The 21202-nt window shown below is 36.8% G+C and overlaps 1 protein-coding gene across 4 annotated transcripts in view; it reads left to right on the forward strand.

The window, feature by feature from the left end:
- The window catches only part of raw, a 35319-nt gene that overhangs the window by 13317 nt on the left and 800 nt on the right, over nt 1-21202 (forward strand). For 2 of the 4 annotated variants that reach the window (XM_032437869.2, XM_015169683.3), the window contains 8 exons: nt 16063-16169; nt 16232-16343; nt 16407-16782; nt 16848-17062; nt 17129-17287; nt 17574-18016; nt 18082-19016; nt 19784-21016. In XM_032437869.2, coding sequence (XP_032293760.1) covers nt 16063-16169; nt 16232-16343; nt 16407-16782; nt 16848-17062; nt 17129-17287; nt 17574-18016; nt 18082-19016; nt 19784-19939 — 2503 coding nt within the window. In that variant the 3' untranslated portion in view covers nt 19940-21016. Of the gene's footprint in view, nt 1-5337; nt 5499-15174; nt 15333-16062; nt 16170-16231; nt 16344-16406; nt 16783-16847; nt 17063-17128; nt 17288-17573; nt 18017-18081; nt 19017-19783; nt 21017-21202 lie in introns of those variants that run through there. The other 2 variants (XM_015169681.3, XM_015169682.3) reach the window with 2 other exon arrangements.

Here is a 21202-nt window from a genome sequence, read left to right on the forward strand (position 1 = left end):
TATATATATTTTTTCAAAAGGCGTGATTGCTTTAACGATCGTTGGATAAAATCAGTTAATTAATCCCATATAATTTCACACCAAGTCTGACGAATAGTTTACGTTCATGTATTAATTGCAGCTTAAACACAAAAATTCACATCAAAAGCTCACTCGGGTAGCAGCTATTTGTGATAATAACCCATTTTGGCACAGGTTGTGCCAAAAGTTATTTATGCAGTCAAAAACACTAATTTTAAATGTTCGGATAAAAACGGATAATTTATTTACACGCTTCTTTTCTTCTTAGATTCATGCATATGTATGAACAAATTAATCAACACACAAATTCACACCAAAAACTAGTTCGGATAAAGATTATCTGTAACTAATAACATAGTTTGCATAAAATATTGTGAAAGTTAATTTTAAGGCCAGAAACGTATTCATAATGACATTGGAATAAAATTGGAATCAAATATTCAGCATAGAAGATAAGCCCTTATAAGATAGATCGTATGGTAATGATAATTTATCCGAATGTTTGATTACACAGATAATCTATAAAATATAGCAAATGTTTTCCTAGTCAAGTAATAAAAGTGACGCAAGTTCTTTTTAGAGGTTCGGATATAAACTTTTACTTTATCCGCAAGTCAATTTAGTTTGTAATACGATACAAATGCTAAGTCTTCTTTGCGGATAAAACTAAATAATTTATTCAATTACTTTAATTGCCTTAGCTAATAAAACGAATAGCGTTTCTATTCACTATCATCAATCATATTGGAATTGCCACTTCAGCCAAGTAAATGGACAAAAACCAAATCAAATGATATTAACTATTGATGAACTTATATTATTGTTTGTAAAAATCGATTAGGCAAAATTGCTTTGCACTTAATCTTCACACATAGGCGGTCGCCCATTGCGGAACTGCGGCACGTTTGCCAATAAATAATAATTAATGTTGTGGAAAAGTGCATTAATAAACAAATGTGTGCACTCACTTATTATTCATTGAGTTTTTCCAAAACGACTCGTTGGCGTAACACGTCTGTGTACGTTAGGAACTGCAGACGAAACATAAATAAAACAAAATATCAAATAACTTTGCCCGATACCCTCAATGGTTTTGGCTAAACTGAGCTAAGCGTTTATTAATAACAATTTGCAGCAGCAATAAGAATTTGTAGGCAGCTGCAGTTGCTAAAAATAATATCATAGTTCACCGTCAAGCGAACTACTTATAGAGGCTTACGTATACGCCAGCTAAAGGCCAAGTTGACGCTTTAAGCCAAAGTACTTGGCCAATATATTTTATGTTTTATAGCACGCCCGATAATGTTAACAAATGTCGCCATCTTATATGGCCAATAGATGAGCCCATTCGCCAATTTGACGGCTCTTTCATGCTGTCACCCATACACAAATAGATTCAGGCAAACAAAGGGTATTATCAAGTCAAGGTTTATCGATTGTCGACAAGACGCATTATGTCATGAAATGCAGCAAAACAATTGTGTACACTTATAAGGCGTATGAATATTGTAAGGCACAATATGTGCTGTATTAACAATATTTGTTATCCATAATTTATTTTCGTTTACATATTCCCCATCTCTGCTTAGTTCTTACTTTTGAATTGCATTTTCTAGTCTAAATGACCTTTAAGCAAGTAGATAAGCAAGAAATCACGAAGAGCCTAAGCATATTCTAATATTATCCCAATCCATAAACTATTCCCAATATTTATATATGTTTTCCGTATACCCCAGCCAGGATTTTTCTGTTGAGCGCAGATCAAATTAAAGATACATATATTTATAACAATCTTTTTTAAATTTATTTAACCATTTTTTGTCAAGATCAGCTTGCATTTTACGTGCCACTCTTTGTATTATCACGAAATTCAAGAGTATTTAAATATACTATTGTATATTTGTTTGTATTGCGTGCATTCTTCTAGTCACCAACATTTGTTTTCTCTATTTTTGGCACACACACACACACACACACACACACATGAAACACACATTCCATAACACCCATGGCCGAAGATCAGTTTTGTTTATGCTCTTGCACTGCACTTGATTTTCATGGTCTGCGCGAAGAGTTTCTCAGTGCCAAAGTTTGTATACGAAAAAAAAAATAATAATAATAATAATAAAAAAAAAAATAGAAAACAAAAGCAAAATTATTGTTTAGCAAATTTTTGTTTTTATTTTGTATATTTCTTGCATTTATAATCAAACGCGTATCGTTGTGTTTACGCGCTTCTAAAAATAAAACCCGCCCAAGTGGTCGAAAGAAAGTGTGAAAACTGAAGCTACTTCATAATTTGCAAGGCAAATAAGCGCCACAAATTAGCAAAGATGATCGTAAAAACTTTTTTCAACAATATCTATAAATGCAAAATAATAAAAGAAATATACAAATGCGCGTATATATGAGAAATCCCATTAAATCATGTGAGCGCCAAAAGAAAAACAAGAAACCGCCAACAAATTAAATCCAAAACGAAAAAGTTTATAGAATTTTTTCGTATGGAGGCGTATTTGGCTGCTGTCAGTTTTGGCTAAGCCATTGCGATTGTTCTGCATTTTATGATTGACGTATAGACGTTTCGGAAGCTCTATTATTTTAATGGGATTGTGTTCTTTAAGTATTTTTGCATTCCAATAGTATTGAATGCCGTTTAAAGACAGTAGCTAAATGCTCTCGAGGTTTAAAGGCAAGGCAATCGGTTCAAGCGACTGCAAATTTGAAGGAGTGGTGGTATTATTGCTCAGGTGTTGAGTTTCTTGAGCATTTCGGATAATTCGGATAATGTGTCCGGCATAATATGAAACTAAAAATTGCGCTATACTCTGTAAAACTGTTTGTGCACTGGTCCTTAACATTTTGCCAAACTTTGGATAACTTATCCGTTTTTATCCGATAGCCCATTAAGAATTTGTTTTTCACATTTGATGACAATGAAATGATTGTATTACAATCTCTTCCCCTCGCTCACTTTGTCTATCTCTCTCAATCTCTCTAGAGTGATGGCGCTTGACCTGGCTGTCAATAATAATCTTTCCGTCGATTATTCATCCAACCATGCATCAAATTATGAGTAATCTATGTAAAATGCGTGACTGTATTCTTAGCGTCTGCCCATATGATCTCACTCTATGATCATGATCGTGGCTTGGACTTATGTATTGAACAATAAAAGACTGCCGCTTGGAAGCTTTTGACTTTGCCCTTATTAGTCATTACAGCTTTAAAGCTTGCCCCGCTAGACTCTTGATTGTGTCACACCCACTCGATACCTGTATACACCTGTCCCATTCACTTCCACTCCGACAAATGCTCGTTTAATTGAAACGCTGCGTTTGCAAATGACCTCAGAGCACAGCTGAGCTCGATCCACATGCAGCACACACAACTGACTCACTTTGAACATTTCACCCATTTACATGGCTGGAAAAAAAAAACAAATCAATTAATGTGCCGACAATGGCAATAGAAGCTCTGCTAGCTACTCTGTAAGCTCTACGATCTGATTGAAATTTATAACAAATAAAAGTGCACAAGTCCATTTGTGTAATCTTTATCAAGAAAATCCTTAGAGAAAAAATTATTAAATATAAATATATATATTTATGTATATTTTATACTTAGTTTCGAAGTTCTCAAAAGCAGAATAAAAAACCAAAAAAAAAAAAATGTTTCTTCAGCCCATCAATAAAAACACGGTTTCAATTAAATCCAAATTCAGAAAATTGACTTATATTCAAAAAACAAATATTCATATGTACATGTGTGTTTTTCTACTAAAATCCTCAAAGTGTTCAACAAAAAAGTTAAAAATATATTGATAAAAAAAATAAAAAAAATGTCGTTTAAGACGTCAGGTTAAGGAAAAGTAATCTTTTACGGAAAACTACTTTTAAAAAAACATATTTATTAAATATATAATCTTATAAGAATTTATTTATTATTCTATTAATCAGAAATTTTCTAGCAAACTGTTCAAACCAAATTTAAGATCAAATAAAAAACAACAAGGCTTACAAACTGCAGCCTAGAAGATAGATTATATGTCACCATCTTATGAATGAATCTTTAGGTAACAAGAACTCTCTAACAACTCTTCTAAAATAATGCCAACTGCAGGGTATACTAAATGAGAAGAAAACATTTGTGTAGAGCAGCAATTGGCTTACTAACCTTGCGCAAATTACTTTATTATTAATTTGTTGTTGCTTTGAGATTAGAACCAACTTTCTACGCATTTGACCAACACAATCGATGCTCCCACACACACACACACACTCATTCACACACAATCAAGTGTGGTTGATACTAATTTGTCGGTTTCGGTTCTTTGGCACATGTAACCCATTTATTTTTGAAATGTTGACCTCATAACTAGACGCAGACCAAAAGTTTGTTGAGCCTATATAGCGTGCTTTAAAATCGAAATTGACGTATCCCCCTCTTCCCCCACCCTCCGCTCATACGAGCCAGCAACATTCCCCTATTGCTTTCCACCGGGGGAGTAAGCGTCCAAATGTGGCGATGACAACTTCATTTCGTAGCATGTGACTGACAATCTGTGGGTTTGACGGGGTGCTTTGTTCTGAACCGACAGAGTCGCCAGTCGGCAGTCGTCCGGGTCGACGGTTCGACTGGTCGCTATCGATACTTTCAATCAGAAAACGATAATTCATGACATCATCAAATGCCAACAGGCCGTAACATTGCTCCAGAGACAGACAGAGAGAGAGAGAGAGAGAGAACTCAATCTCTCGCCCCCCTCTCTATGTCGCGCTTGAGTGGTCCGCTTAATTAGTAATTTAACACAATATTAATCGAAGCGATGCCTTGTAATGCCTATAAATACTTACATAAATATACTATGTCTAATCCCAGCTACTCAGCGCATACAATTTCTGCCATGACATCAAAATTCGTGCGCCATTAAAAAAAAAAAATCCAACAAAAAATTCATTTTTACTACTTTAATCGGCATTTCATTGAGCACATTTTGCATGGCTTTGTTGTTGCTGTGGTTGTTGTTGTTGTTGTTTCTCCTCTTGTTGTTGTGGTTGTTTTTATAGGGGTTTGCGACTTCCCGATAATACACTGCAACCGCATTCAATATTCAGTTGCCCGTGTGCGCCTCTAAAGTGCGGTACTTGTCTCGTATTACTGGTATCTGGTTTTACGGTTCTCGCGGCTCTCGCGGTTCTCACTTATCCTTCAGCCCGGAAGTTGATAAATATCATATAAACAAGAAAAATTTATTTATTTTTTAAGTATGTTTTAATGCAGAAACGTCGTCTCGTCGCGTATGTTGTGTATATTTTGTGGCTCCTTTAATAAGTAAATTTAAATGTACATAAGCAAAGCTAAAGTTCGGGATATATAGTCAATATTTAAACTATAGTCAACTATAATAAATTTATTGGTAAGGCGGGAACTTTTCCTAAAACTAAGAAGAAAAGCAACAACTAGTAGTTCCCCTGGTAAGCAGAAGTATTTTGTGATTTATGTCTATATAGAGATTTCTTAGTACTTCGAATTATTTCAATTCATATTTCAAATATACATTTATTAATTGATATACATATTTATTACAGGCATAGATATAGATATAAACATTTGTGAGCACAAAACAATATTTTGAAATATTTAAAGAATCTAACTAGAAATTAAAACAAGTAAGAGGTTCTAGTCGGGAGCTCCCGGCTAGGGGATACCCTGAACCCTCTTCTTCCAACATATAATGCTTAGATTAAATCTATTTTAAAAGCTTTATGTCAAGTTTGGTGACTCTAGCTCTTATTATTTACCAAAATTGCCCAAAAAACAGGATATCGATATCGATTCTTATCGATTGCCTGGAAATGGAGTAAGTTATTGATCATCGGAAACAAACTCGATCTGTGCAGGCATTAGGAGCACATACATCTAAAATTTCAAGTCTGTAGCTCTTATAAGTTCTGAGATCCTTGCGTTCATACATACGGACTGACAGACAGACGGGGGGTTCTTCCTTCTGCCTGTTGCATACATTTGCATTTTGCACAAATACAATGTACACTTATACCCATTTTTAATGGGTTGAGGGTATAAAAAATAGGTTAATTCTAAAACCCACACGCTTCTAGCCTCTCGTGGGAATTCCAAAACCGGGCACATTTCTCAAGTTCATTAAAAGAGCATAGAACCCTCCTTATCTTGATCACAATTTATGCCAATTTTTAGAAGTTTTTCTCTACATTTACATTTTTGAACAATTAATCAATTTCTTATGGCCAACCATTTCCAGCCAACCCCAAGAATTTTAATTTAAAAACAATCCATCAATATTTGAAGATATATAAGCTTTTGCACGTGCGGACTTAACTGATCAAATATTTAGTAAATTTCCTTTAGAATACCCAAAGATTCTTCAAATATCGTCTTTGGAATTGGTTCACCAATTTATAAAATTTCTTATGGAGTTAAATTGGCTTAAAAGAGCTGAGGTATTTTTTTTGTAAACAAACATAATGAAGAACTAGTTTAGAAATTAGATATGTATCACATTTAAAATTATAGTTTTTAATTCTAAAATTCTTTTGAAACTTTCGCAAAAGTGCCTACTAGCATAGACATATGCATAATCCCACATATATGCATGGTATTATGTTCTTACATAAAAAAAACATTTGTTTGCTTAACAGAAATTGGGCGCAAATGGCTTGTGTTTGTTTCAGGGAACGCTTTCGACCGTCCTTTAGCGAATAAAAACAAAACGAATTCCTGGAACCGAACCGAACTGCTTGACGAGCAGCTGTTTGGCCAAAAGCATTGCGATGATATTTCAAAAGAGCATAAAAACCATCAAATTCATAGCACATCAAGGTCGAGTAAAAAACTGCTCGAGCAGCTGACATAAAAAGCACAGCACACTCGCCCATATACCAAATCTTGGGCTATTGTTTAGATTAGATTATGGCTTGTCGATAGCTCGAATTGTAGTTGTGATTGACAAATAATGTTTAAGAAGCAGAGAAGCAGAGTCCAAAATGCCAAAAAACAATGTACTTTTACCTTGATGGAACTCTAAACAAAAATACTTTGGCCAAAAAAATAAAGAAATGAAAAATTAAACAAAAACATAACAAATTACTGCCAAGTGATATCATAGCTACGCTACAATTTTTGGCACACAAATAAATACAAAAATGGGCAACGAATAAGAAAAGCAAAAAAATATATAAAAAAAAAATTATATATATATATATGTATGAAGACCAGGCAAAATGTTAACGAGTGAAAGAGCATTCGGTATGTAACTTAAAAATAAATGTTGATGTCACTTTTAAATTGAAGCCGAAAAGGTTATAGGACAACGACATGCCGCCATGGTCTAAACAAAGCGTAGAACCCGAAAGAAAACTACACAATGATCATCATCGTCGTCGACTTCATTATCATTATCAGCATTATAATGTTTTTGTTAATGCGATAGTCATCTCTGTGTCAATAACCACAAAGCTATCTATCGTGTCTTCGTGTGGGGGGGAAAGTAATGCCCCCCTCCAAGTTGGAATCATGTTTTGATTGTCTTTAAATAGATATCTGCCAGACGGTCGTAGTATGGGGGTACGCATTAAGGCAGCGTTATAAATAAACAGCCAATTCAAACAGATATGGGCCTTACTTTGGGGTAGGCTTTCCTTTGTTAACTTATTTCAAGTTTCATTGAAAGCAACGACAAGCTGTTTTGACAAATCGATTGCGGCTTATAAATGTTTAGATATTTATTAAGTTCAGGCATACTCATAAGAACTATCGTTTCACTTGATAAGATATCCGTGATGAGAGAAAAATACTCTGTATTTATTGTCAGATTGGGTAGTATGTTTAACCATCTATCAATCAGATCGATCAATTTGTGAAATCCTGAGATGGTATTTGGAAGTTTGTAATTGATTTTTTGTTTAAATTATTTTTTTTTTTCTTTTCTCAGCTGAGTTTAAACAAATTTTGTTTTTGGTTACCAAAGATTTTCTGAAACTTTAGAATTATTTCTTTTGAAAGGTTTTAAAAAATTGACAGTGTTTACATACCTCCGTTTATAAGCTTTTCGGCTAGAAAAACATAAAAAATGATTACAATCTTACAAAAAAAATATTAGCTATTTGTTTTACTTGTCTTTCATTTCGTCTTAGCCACAATATTGCCAAACTATTTAGGAAGATAAAATTCCATAGCCACACGTACCCTCAATCACAGTGCAATTGATTACCTAAATATCTTTTAGACGTTTATGTCAAGCACACAATTCTCGTAGGCTCCCATTGGGGTATTAAGAGTTTGATTTATTGACAGAGTGCTGTGTCCAGCGAAAGAGACCGCCAATCTCTCTGTGAGATATACGATAAATGCTCGAAAGTTCAAAGAGCAACGACATGACGTCAGTTGCGGCCAAGCATTGATGTGATAACGATAAAGTTGCGACAATTATTAAATAAATATAAATATGAGGCGTTCTTAAGTGAAGGTGTTAACAAAAATCTGTGCCTGGCCTCAAAAACGGGCCCACCAAAAACAGCTGTTGGGCCAATTCCGCTCTCGTCAGTTGGAGAGCACCCAGACTGCCCAGGCTGTGCGAGAGCAAGAGAGAAAGAGAGCGTGTAAAGTTCTTTACGCTATTTCCTCAAGTTGCTTTTGTGCTCATTAGTGCTCGTTGCTCTTATGGCTTTTGCCATGTGCTTTGCTCGCGGTTGCTCTCAGAGCGTCGTCATTTTTATTATTAGTTATGACCTCATCATCGATTATTGCTTTGGCTGTGAGCGTTTGTTTGCGTGAGTGTGACTGTATGTGTGTGTGTGTGTACGTGCGTGTGTTGATACTTTATTAAAACGAGTCGGCGGCGTCGTCGAGCAGCTGCAACCTGGCTGGGAACTGTGAACTGACCAGGCGGCGGGCGGCTGACTACCTGTAGCTCTGTAGCCCGGGCGCCACGAGTGTTGTGCAAACAAATTTAACACACCTCTTGCTCATTTTTTTTTCTTATACGCAAATGATTTTCATACCCTGTATTATGAGATTATGATGATATATTAAAGAAATATGTCGGAATTAATATTGGTCAATTATTTTTTCCATGTTAGCTATAAGTCTTATTTCCATAAAAAATAATATATATTATGCCAATATAAAATCTTTTAAAAAAGTGACACAGCTACTCCATAGAGCATTTCGTATTGTTAATCAAAATTCAGGTTTACTATTTAAATTTTATATTTTTTTTATTTTAATTTCCAATTTTTTTTAAAACTAAAGCGCTGCGTGTATATTGACAGTTATTTTGTTTGCTTCTTTAACATAATTGAACATCAATATATTCCTACAGGGCATTGCCTAGTCGAGCACACCGCACCCAGCTGCTAACTGACATAGCTGGCTGCTGATTAATCTTCATCTACATAAGGCAGACCAAAGCTCAGCGCTATTTGACATGTGTAGCGGCATGTTGTTTTGCAGATTTGTATGCAAATATTTTGCTTGCTCACAGGGCGGGCGTGCGTGTGTGTGTGTGCGTGTGTGTGTGTGTGCTTGGTGATTTAATTTACAAGCTGTTAAATGCAAATGTGTGCTCAGTGATTTGTTTAGGCGCCTATTGTTTATACTTATATGTAGTTGTTGCGCTCTGCACCTCCCGCAACCAATTCTCCGTTCTGTCTGTATGACGTTCTGTCTGTATGACATGCAACATCAGACATCACCGTCATGATGATCAGGAATATCAACATCTTTGTCTGCTGGCTCATCAGCGTCATTTAAAGTTCAATGTACATTTGTCTCTTGCTTAATTGCATTCGGAAATTGTTTATTACTCATTTGTAAGGCACTCGCGCGTGGGTCAATGAAATCATTTATGCAGTTGCATTATTTTATTGATAATATTTAATTTTTTTTTTTATTTTTTTTTATATGTATTTAATAGGTTTCGTGCGACGTCATTTGACTTGGCCCCAGGCCAACAGATAATTGCATTTGCAGTAAAATATTTTTCATCTATGTAAATTTATCATTTGCGGATGTTTCCATCTGGCTTAAGCATTATAATAGATCTGACTTATGACATTGCGCGCTTATCCGGTGGAAACAAGCTGTTCGGATAGCCACAAATGTTATCATTTATTTTCCCATTGACATTCGTGCAGCTTATCCGCTTGTTATACGTTTAACAAATTGGGGCTCTTATTTATAATCAAGGATTTGCTTGTCATTCGTTTATATATCTCTTTATGACTGTTTAGTCATTGCCGGTTTAAGGCCTTTGACTGAATGAGCGAATGCTTGGATAGACACGAATTAGGCCCGAAGATAGTCATGCGATGATTTATATGACGTTTAGTCAACAACAGACGTTTGTATTTAAATTTATGAATTGATTCTATCGACTTTCTCAGGGTATTAGTCATTTGAGTAGCATTGGAAGCTTAAATTTAAGATGAAACCATTTAACATAGCTACGCATTTTGTATTTTGGGTGCTTGTGCGTCATAGTTAAATTGTGGATAATACTCTACTGAATGGGCTTTATTAACAGTGGATTAATTGGTTTTAAAGTGGGATTTGTTTAAATTTATTTAACTTGAGCCATGCATAAGCGCGGATAATGACTTATTGTTTTAAAGCCAGATCTTTACACAGAAAATTATAATTAAATTAAGCGGTAACTGGATAACATGAGATAATTCTATTGTCATTTCAATCTACTATACGGATAAGTGATAAGCTTTTTATCCAGTGAAACAACGGATAAGGCATTATCACATTGTGGATAGCAGCGCATAAAGTCTGTTCATATAACTCTTCAATGCGGATAAGGGCCAGCGCCGCCTCAGCTTATTATCCGGAATATAATAAACCAATTGCTTACTAGTTTTTAATATAAAGATAAAAGATAATATTGGAATTGAGGAGGTACTGAAGTGGAAAAACACTTACTGTTAATAGAGAAAATTAATAAACTGTTGAATTTGATTAGAATCACGAATAGATATTTAATCGTTTGCTGAGTTGGGTGAATGACTCGCGTTTTATATAGTTGAAAAAGTTAATAGTCCTTATGATAATGTAAATGATGTGATTGATGTCTAACTAATAACTAACTAAACAGTTACAGTCATTCGTCCATAAAAAAAAAAAAAAACACTTAATGAACAGATCATCAGCATGTCTGGAGTCTATTAAATATTGGCATTGTAAAGTTGTTAAATACGAAATATATGACGTCTTTGGTTTTTACAAAAGATCTACGCCAAAGATTGTATTTCCGCAGATTTCTTATCGCAGCGATATGAGGCCTATATACCGCCTTATAGATTGTCTCAACTGATTCACAAATTGTCGCCAAGGGCCACGCTATCAGAAGCACGTAGAGCTCATACGTATATAGAAGTATATATGTATCTATGTATATATGTATGTATTTATGTACACACACACACACACACACAAATGTGCCCTATCTAAACATATATGTCTATATATTAATTGTAGCTTATCTGCAGACAATTCTCTTACAATTTCTACCTATTTCCGGTAAACTGGCGTACCTGTTGTTTACAAACAGATTTTACAGATATTTATCTCACTTTCTCTGTCCCGCTCTCATTTATTATTTATTGCGCATTATTATCGTATCTGTCCCACTGTTGATTGTTTATGAATGCAAGGCCTTAGCCAAGACCAAACGAAAAAAAAAAAATAATAAAGCTGAAGAAGAACTGCGAAAACTTGTTTACCACAACCGCCGTCCCCGATGGGGGCCGGGCAAATTGGCTCATCATGTCAAGTTCTTAGAACTGCGTACAGAATTTCATCACGCAGCCGTGAATCACAGTAGCAGTAGCCCGGCATACTATCGAAACCACCGTAAAAAACCAAGTAAATAGCGCTATAAACTTCTAGAATGCTCGACATTCAGTTATCCTATAATTATCAGCAAAGTTAAGTATGACTGAGATGTACCTGACAGACTTTTAATAAATAATCTTTATCAGGCACATTGCAATATTAATATTAACAGATGGGCTTGTAACAACAACGAAAACAGAAAGCAGTAAGAAAATTTTACAGGGTATAAAAGAAGATGCATACTTACGCTTCATAAAGCAAAAATATGCGTAATCTTTAACTCAGTGTTCATATCAGAAAACAGGGTACGAACATCCAAAATCTCCTTATGAAATGTGTCGGGCTTTTTAACGTAAAACAAAAGTACAGGGTATAGGAAAAGAGTTCATATTTTTTTATTCAAAATTAATTATATACCCAGCTTCAGACATCAATGCTAATGTTTCAGGCAAAACTGTTACCACTTATGTGAATGCATAATCTAAAAAAATACAGGGTATTAGAAAAAGATTTCACATTTCTTAAAGTAGAAGCATTCATTCAGCGCTTGAGACAAAATGTTGGCTGCACATGTAAACGGACTCCAATAAAAAAAAAATAAACAGGGTAGAAGGGGCAGAAGAACTCCCTAATTATATACAGTGCTTCAAAAATAATGTTGACGCATATATATAAAAACATGCTCAAAATACCGAAGCATAAAGAAGAGGCTGCATTTCACGTAAACTCGAGTAACTTATCTGATATTGCACTTCCTCATTGAGTGTGTGCTATGCCGGAAATCTTTCAACAACTGAGCAATACGTGTATATCGTGAATTCTGCGCAACTTTTGTAAACAAAACATAAAATTTGTTGCGTCTGTTTGCCGTTAAAATGAATTCAAATAAAAGAACCGAAACCCAAATACGTTGATGGCGCAACCTGCAGCAGCAGCCCACGCGGCAAACGAAAACGAGATCGGAATGGAGATCGAGACGGAAAGCGCTACCCAAAAATAGAGCCCCATCTCATTAAAATGCCAAATTTAGTGTGGCCAACACTTGAGCGTTGCCAAGAGTCGTCAAGCCCCCCTCACCCTTTGGTCTATTCGCCTGTAAATGTGTGGGCGTGCCATCTTGTTGGCCAACATATGTTGTCTGGGCTTTGCCGCGATGATGCAGTCATGTAATTGGCATCTCTCTCTCCCTGTCTCTCTCCCCCCAACCCTCCGCTCTCTCTGGTCATCTCTCTAGACACGTTTTGACCAGCCTGCACTTGTTGGCCGCCTTCGGGTCTCTATTGCCATTCAGTTTCTTGGCAATGACATAATCCCCATTTGCATTTGCAATTCTCTCGCTTCTCAGCTGTTGCTCAACATGTGTCATTTTTTTCGAGCTATTTTATTTTTTTTTTTTTCTTGCCTTTTTGTGGCAAATTTTGAGCATAGCTTATAATTTAATTTTCTATTTGTTGTTTTTTTTTTTTTAATATTTACCTCGTGTGGGTAGCTGCAAACAACGAGACTAGTTTGTTCAGCCATAAAAATGTTGTCACCCTGCCGCTGTGGCTTAGCCATAAACCAAAGAAAAAAAAGGGGTTAAAAACAACAGTCGAAATGGCAACCGCACTATATTTGCTAATTGGGCGTAATATTTAGTCTGATTTGAGCGCCAAGTCTCAACAGGGTATATCAAATGTGTATCAAGTAGGCAACTTATAAGGAATTCACGTGTGCGAACTACAGACAATAATTTATTCAAAAAGTTTCCTTATAAACATAATAATAATAAAATCCTAGTTCAATTTATTAAACTAATATTTTTGAAATTATTTTTAGCATCCTTTGCTGAATGACAAATATAATCAAAACATATAAACATATATAAACATTAAAATAATTTCGGAACTACAATAACTTTAAAAGATAACATATTAATTGATAAACATTTCTTAAATATGACAAATTAAAATTAATATAAAGAATTTGCACAAATGTCTTGCTATCAATATTTCTATCAAAAGGCAATCAAACCTAAAAAAAAAAACTACAATCTTTTCAAATTAATTGGAATAAAATTATTTAAAGTTCTTGACAATAATTAATATTTATATCAATTGGCAAATGCAGGCGCATTAATTATTAAATTTTTAGCCCAGCAAAACACACTCGAATGTGTTTATTATCTAAGTACTTTTTTATGGCAACTTTAAATCAACAATTATAGATTATTGAAGCAATAAATAAAACTTAAAATCAATAGCAAATACTGCAATTGCAGATAAATGAAACAATTTGCTCAAAATGGAAACAAATTTCGATCTAAATAATCTGCAATTGAGTAAAGGTATTTTCAAGTCGAGCTTGTTTCTTTATTACCAAATTGTTTCTAATCTTTATTTTATTTTAACGACGTTTACAGAGAGGCGTTGTCTTAACTTTTATAAGCTGCGAATAGTTATAAAAATATTTAGCAATTTTATGACAAAATGCTTTTGACATAAATGTCAAATAGAGCTCAACTGGAAAGTATTATTAAATAGCTCTCAGACGTTTCACTTGCGTTTGCAATTTATTTGCCCATTATGTTTATCAGCTGGCGCTTAATTAGCTATTAATTTGTTTATTGTTTATGTATAAATTTGCCATGGTCGACATTGAAGCGCTGGACTTGACGTCAGCTGCTCGGACCGCTGTCATTGGCCGCTGATAAGGCTGATTGTATGCCCAAAGTGGGATTAAAGGAAGCAAAAATGTTGAATCGCAAACGAAATTTAGTCGCCGAACGTAGCTCAATTGGCGCACGACTAAGGCATTTATATATTTTTTGTACTTCTGTCTGTGCATTTAGAATTTTACAATTCAATTCAATGTGCTTACGATGAAAATATTCGAAATACAATTTACTTGTTAATAGTTTTAAACTTTTGTTGCCAAAGAAAACAAATTGTTTCTGTTTTGGTTTTGTTTACGAAATTGCTTTTACAATTTAAATTGTGTATGATATCACTTTTGCGATTTCCATTTAACGAAAACAAAATTTATTATTAAACAAAACATATTATATACCAAGCACAAGCTTGCGTCTCTGTGTGTGTGTGTGTACAAATATATTTAAAAATGAAATGGAAATCAAGTAACTGCGTCGCGAAATATTATTTGCCCAGTTTGAGTCGCCCATAAGCGCATTTAATAACAGCTCTATATACATATCTCTCTGTGTGTGTATATTATAATATTTTGCTCTGGCACACGCTACGTATGCGCAATATTTGCAATATATACAAAATCTTTCTTCAGCTCGCTGCACAAATGATGCAATTGCCGTTGTTTTCCCACTCGCTGTTGTTGTTGTTGCTGGTGTCTCGCTGGCAATCTGTGGCAGGAAACGCGGAAGCAGACTGCGCAGCTGCTGCCATGAAGGAGGCTGCCACAGCGGCCACAGCAGAAATAACGTAAAGCTCATCTCATACATCTTTTAATGCATTGTTTTCGTTTTGCACGATTTTTCTCGTTTTCTATTTATGGGCAAGTTCTCGTTTCGGCACTAAAACGCGCAATATGACGCGATTTTGACGCGTTTTGGTGTTCTCGAAACATGGAACGTGCCTCGCATCCGATTCCTATTGAAAACCACTTCAACATTTATAGCTCACCATATTTTTGTTTTGTTTTTCTTACAACGCACAACGCTGTTTAATTTTGTTTTACAGTCATGTTGTTTCTTGTCCTTCGCTCCATTCATTGATATTCTCATCTACATATAAGGAAAGTGTTGTCGGGCATTTGTTAAGACAGGTAGTAAAAATGCTATTGGGTTCCTGCATTGACTTTTTGATTTTACTTGAATATAAAATTCATTCACAATCCTTCATTTAAATGTGCTAGCTAACTTAAATTAATCATCTAGTGAGAAGACAGCCTTTATTTAAAGTTTGCTTGATTCAATCAAATTTCTCAAATAATGACTTACTTGAGGCATGGAAAGGCAATTCATATAACTTTTATATAAACTCAAATTAAAATGGATTAGCTTGAGAATTGCGTAGAGAGGCGACAACAGTGTGTGCGATAGAAGGAGTAGGATTAAGTTAATTAAAATGTTACATGACTTTCACATAAATAGTAATTAGCACATGACTTTCTCTCTAAATAACTATATTTTCTCATTTCTTACACTTGCAGAGAAGTTCTGAATGCCTGGAGAGCTAAGGCGCGTTGCAATGTGGTGCCAGACGAGCGAACCCAGGAGCTCTTCCACGAGCTAAGCTTTCATCCCAGCCAAAAGCAGAGTAAGTAACAATCAGAAAATTAAGGAGATTAAAATGAATTAATTTAAATTCTCTGGAAACAGTCTGCGAAATGCTGCAAACGGCCAAGAAAGTGGCACGGAAAGGCCGGGGACAGGCAAACGGCTTGACATTTGGACAATTTTGTGTGCTTGCTGCGGACTTGAAGCGTTTTCGGTGAGTTTTGCCACAGTTCAAATTTAACAAACTTCAATAAAAAGAGAATGTCTACTTCAATAGCGCCTCAACAATATCGAATGCATCAAACTTCTGTGATGTTAGATACCAACAACTGTCAAGCTCTCTACTGCAGCAGCAGGACGATGCCAGCCAAGCGGCAGATGGCTCCAGCAAAACGCAAAAGTCTCTGCAAGCCGCAACCACAACCACAACCACAACACCTGCCTCCATGCATTACAATAAGAAGTCGGAGAATTATGGCACCGAGCTGCGCAGTACAAAGTCCTTTAGCAGCGTCGACGACACCAAAAAGAAAAAGAATGCCAACAATGAGCCCGTCGAGGTGTTTCTCGGTGGCTCCTGCAATCCAACCACATGGCGTGCGGATGTCGCCATACCCGCACTCAAGGAGCTAGGCATTTCGTTCTATAATCCTGTAAGTAAGCCACTCTCTCTTCCACACAGACTATATATTAACTATATTCCATTTTGTGACTGCAGCAAGTATCCGATTGGACGCCAGATCTCATTGAGCTGGAACATCGAGCCAAGGAAAAGGCACGCGTATTATTCTTTGTCATGGATTCGGAAACACGCGCATCTGCTGGTGCCATCGAGGCGGCACACATAGCGGGTCAAAACTGCAAGCAGCTGGTGTTGGTTTTGCATCCGTATAAACCAAATCAGAATATCCTCAACGAGCCTATTTCGCATCAGTATGTAACCTGCATCCCCTCCAAAGTTGATCAAAATTAATAGAAATTAACCATTTTCCTTTACAGAGAATACCTCGATTTAAATCGCAATCAATTGATACTTAAGGAGCTGGTCTCCCGTCGCGGCCTGCCCGTCTTGGATAATATACCATCTGGTCTGCAGCGCACCAAGGAGATCTTGTCTGGCATCCGAGATCCACCGTCCAAAATATCTTCTATATTAGAGTGAGTAATTTGTGTATTTCTTCTGATGAGTCGTCCGCATTTTGGGATAAATATTTGAATTGCTAGTTTGCTTTTGCGTTATGCAAAAAGTATATATCTTTTAAAATAATGTTATATTCTTATATAATTGTATTTGTTAGCTTTATAATGTAAATTAAGAAATATTTAAAACAAAGTCAATGTATTTTGGGATGTAACCGAATAGTCTAAAGACAATGGCAAATCTAGAATAAGCATTTCTTATGAAATTCCCAATTATTTAATTTATGTTCTATTATCCTTACAGTACCGTTCGCGGCGCCTTTGATCGCGTGAATCCCCAAAGCGAACTACTCACTGTGGAACAGTGTAAACGTGCTCTCTTATTTTTAGGCTATGCTCAGAGTTTAGTTAATTTAGATAATCTAACTAAGATAATAATCAACCAACGCGAATCATTGAAACTGCTTCAAACGCATAGTACAAAGGCTGTAGGCGAGGCGAATCTGGAGGAGGAGGCAGAGGAGGAGGAGGAGGACAACGACGACGACGACGAGAAGAAGAAGGCAGTTCGACAGCCAAATTGCCACAATACGCCCGTCATGCCAAACCATGAGCTCATCGATTTCGATCTATTTTGTGTCATCTCAGCGTACCTGTCGGTGCTGCAGCAGGAGATACACGAGAGCGGCTGCATCTCGCCCATCAAAGGGACGAATGTGCCGCCGCCGCAGGTTTACTTTACCAATGGTGAGCAAATGCCTCTAAATATATGTAAAGCCCTTACTAATCCTGCTCTTGAAATGCTTGTTCAGCTCCTGATGTGGACATTTATTACGCGGCCAGCAAGAATATTTCGCGCACCTCGAGCAATGCCAGCGTTCCATCGAATAGCAGCAGCGGCATTGGCCACGACTTGGAGCGTCAGAGCTTGTTCGAGCAGCTGAGCCGCGGTCGGGACAGCGGCACCTCCTCGCCGCAGCCTAGCAGCAGCACGGCATTAGGTAAAAAAGCACAGCCACAGATAATGCTGAATGTCGAATCGATTGAAACAACTGAAATAATCACCACCAAAACGATAGAAACCAAACCGTTTATGGCTGTCAGCAGTAATGCGACGCCGGCGACCGCCACGACGGAGGAGGAGGAGAGCGATTCGAATGATTCGGTGTTCTCCAGCAGCAGCTCCATTGCAAGCGGCGGCGATGCTCTGTGCTGTTCCGGCCTGGATCTGCGCGATGTCTATCTTGGCGGCAGCTGCGTTCTGCGCACCAAATGGCGCCAACAGCTGGCTGCGCCCTATCTGCAGGCCAAGGGCGTCACCTTTCACACGCCCGCGCTGCACGAGAGTATACAGCAGCAGCAGCAGCAGCAGCTATCCACGCAGGAGCGTACGGCTGGAGCAACCGCCACTCAGGACACAGCACGTTCGCAGGAGCAACAACAGCAGCAGCGCTCGTTTGTGCGCACGCGCCGAAAGTGTCGCGGCAATCAGCTGCAGCTGGAGGAACAGGAGGAGCTCACCGTTGCCGAGGAGTCGCTCAGCTGGTCCCTGCCGCCCATGGCCGTGCGCCAGAGCCTCTACAATCCGGCGCTATTGGATTCCAGCCGCGTGCTGCTCTTTGTCATCACCAACGAGACGCGCTCCCTGGCCCCGATGACCCTCGCGGCGCACTGCATCGGACTCATGTACAACGTGGTGCTGGCCGTACAAATGCTACCCGAGGACTGTGTGCTGGGCGGTGAAAAGGTAGGAGAACACGAAAACTATCATGAATATAAATTCTCTTTGTGACCAAAACCTGAGACAAATTTAAAGATAGCAATTCCTTAAACAAAATCTATTCAAATTAATTCGATCATTTTAAAAATTTCTTCTTTATCTTTAAGTTAGATATTTAATTTAAGTAGTTACTAAATCCTTGACTCCAAATTCTTAGGCAATATCAATCAGATAAATCAGTTTTATGGTCATCTTGATAAAGTTTGCCAGAAAGTGCATATGGAAGTCGGCCATCCGATATTGTATAAATATAGTGATATTTCTGATATTATATTCAGGCATATGCGTGGGCTTTTGTATTGAAAACTTTCTTTTTTAAGATATAGGCTTCGCTTAATTCCAGGCCTTAGGCCTGGCAGGGGTATTTGATTGTCGTGGTGCCAATAAATTCTTACCTGAATATTGTTTCCTTAAATCAACAATTTAGATATTTCCATGCGTTCTGTGTTTTTCTTATATTTCCTTATTAATTCACTTGGATTGAGCTGATATTTAAATATAAAATTATAATTTAATAACAATCCCAATTTTTATGAGATAAACAATTTTAGGGCACAAAAAAGAAAAGCTAGGAGAAATTGTAGACAAATTGAATAAACGTGAAATATATGAATTCGTTCAGATTAGCAAATATTAGTTAAGTTTTTGTAAGACCTCATACATCTATATATATATATATATATTGCCGATATGCTTGCAAGACTTGATTAAGAATTGAATTGGAATGCTTGCAGCTAACGGTGGCGGCTATCAAGGACTACAACCGGGGTCGCTCGTATCTCATCGATCTGGCCAAGCGGCAGGGTGTGCCCGTTTTCAATGACATCCAGGCGGCGCTCGAGTGCACCGTGGCCAAGGTGCAGGCGTATAACAATCGCGAGCGCTGCTAAATTCGTACCTGTTTCAGTTGCAGCACGTGACAATTTTTAAGCTAAATCTAATACTTAGTGCAATTTATATATTTGTTTTTTTTTTTTTTTAACGTCTTAACTTTAAACAAAATTTACTTAACAAAGTGTGTCTTAATTGTATTTAAGTCTAATCCAAATTCTATGCTATGCAAACTGTACTAAACTTTGCTACGCATTACTGTTCCCACTATGCTTTATTTAAATGAATATCTACAAATACGTAATATACCATAATTATTGTAAAAGTGTAAATGAAATATGTCGTTGCCCAGGAAGCGCATTTCAAAACAACAACGGAAAGCATTATGCTTTATGCTAATTTATTATTTATTTAACATACCATAATTGTACACGTTCATGTGCTAAATTGAACAACTGTAAATATTATAAATATAAATATTCGTATGAGAAGCGTGTTAAATGTAAGTAAAGAATTCAAATATATTTTATATTTAGTGAGCATAAAACCATATACACATACTTAAAATACATAATAATTTAGTGGCCCACTGTACCCAGTTCGCAGGCAAAAATATCTCAATAAACAAGTTTTCTAACATAAATGTAAATCCCCTTTAAATACGTATATCAGAAAAATTCATTTGATATCAATTTAACAGTTTTAAAGCACTGTAACACATGGATATGTTTAACAGCACTGTTCGGCGCTGCCAGACTGTACACCAAGCGTCAATTGGCCGTTTACCAACTAATTGGCAGCTCGAGCATCCGATCGTTGCTGCACACGAACTCAAGCACTTGTAAATTACAGTTGCAGCGGCACTGTACGGTCACGTACTGATATCGATTGCTATTATATCGATATTTTGTTTGGGCAATTTTTGAACAGCTGGCAGCGCTCACTTTCGATCAGCCGCCCACAGTGTGGCGCACTATGAGACGTGACAAGTGACCCAAACACACACACTTGCGAGTTGTAGAGAGAGAGAGAGAGATAATGGGAGAGAGCGAACGCCACAATCTCACTCTCTGCACAAATATTGTTAAATTGTGCTTTGTTGCTATTTTTGCGTAGCTTCTTTTAAAACGCACATGGTAAAAAAATAAAAACGACAATTTTATAAAGCGTTTGAGATTCCCTTTAAATCTGGTTTCGCCTGCCTGACAGTTGCTGCGTTCTTGGCATTCCCTCACTCTACAACCGATTCGCGTTGTCGTTCAATTTTGCCACTCTGATTTCAGTCGCCCATTGCTCGCATTCGTTTCTGGTACGTATTGTGC

The sequence above is a fragment of the Drosophila virilis genome, chromosome 4 (assembly GCF_030788295.1).
Source record: "Drosophila virilis strain 15010-1051.87 chromosome 4, Dvir_AGI_RSII-ME, whole genome shotgun sequence".
In the NCBI taxonomy this organism is placed as follows: domain Eukaryota; kingdom Metazoa; phylum Arthropoda; class Insecta; order Diptera; family Drosophilidae; genus Drosophila; species Drosophila virilis.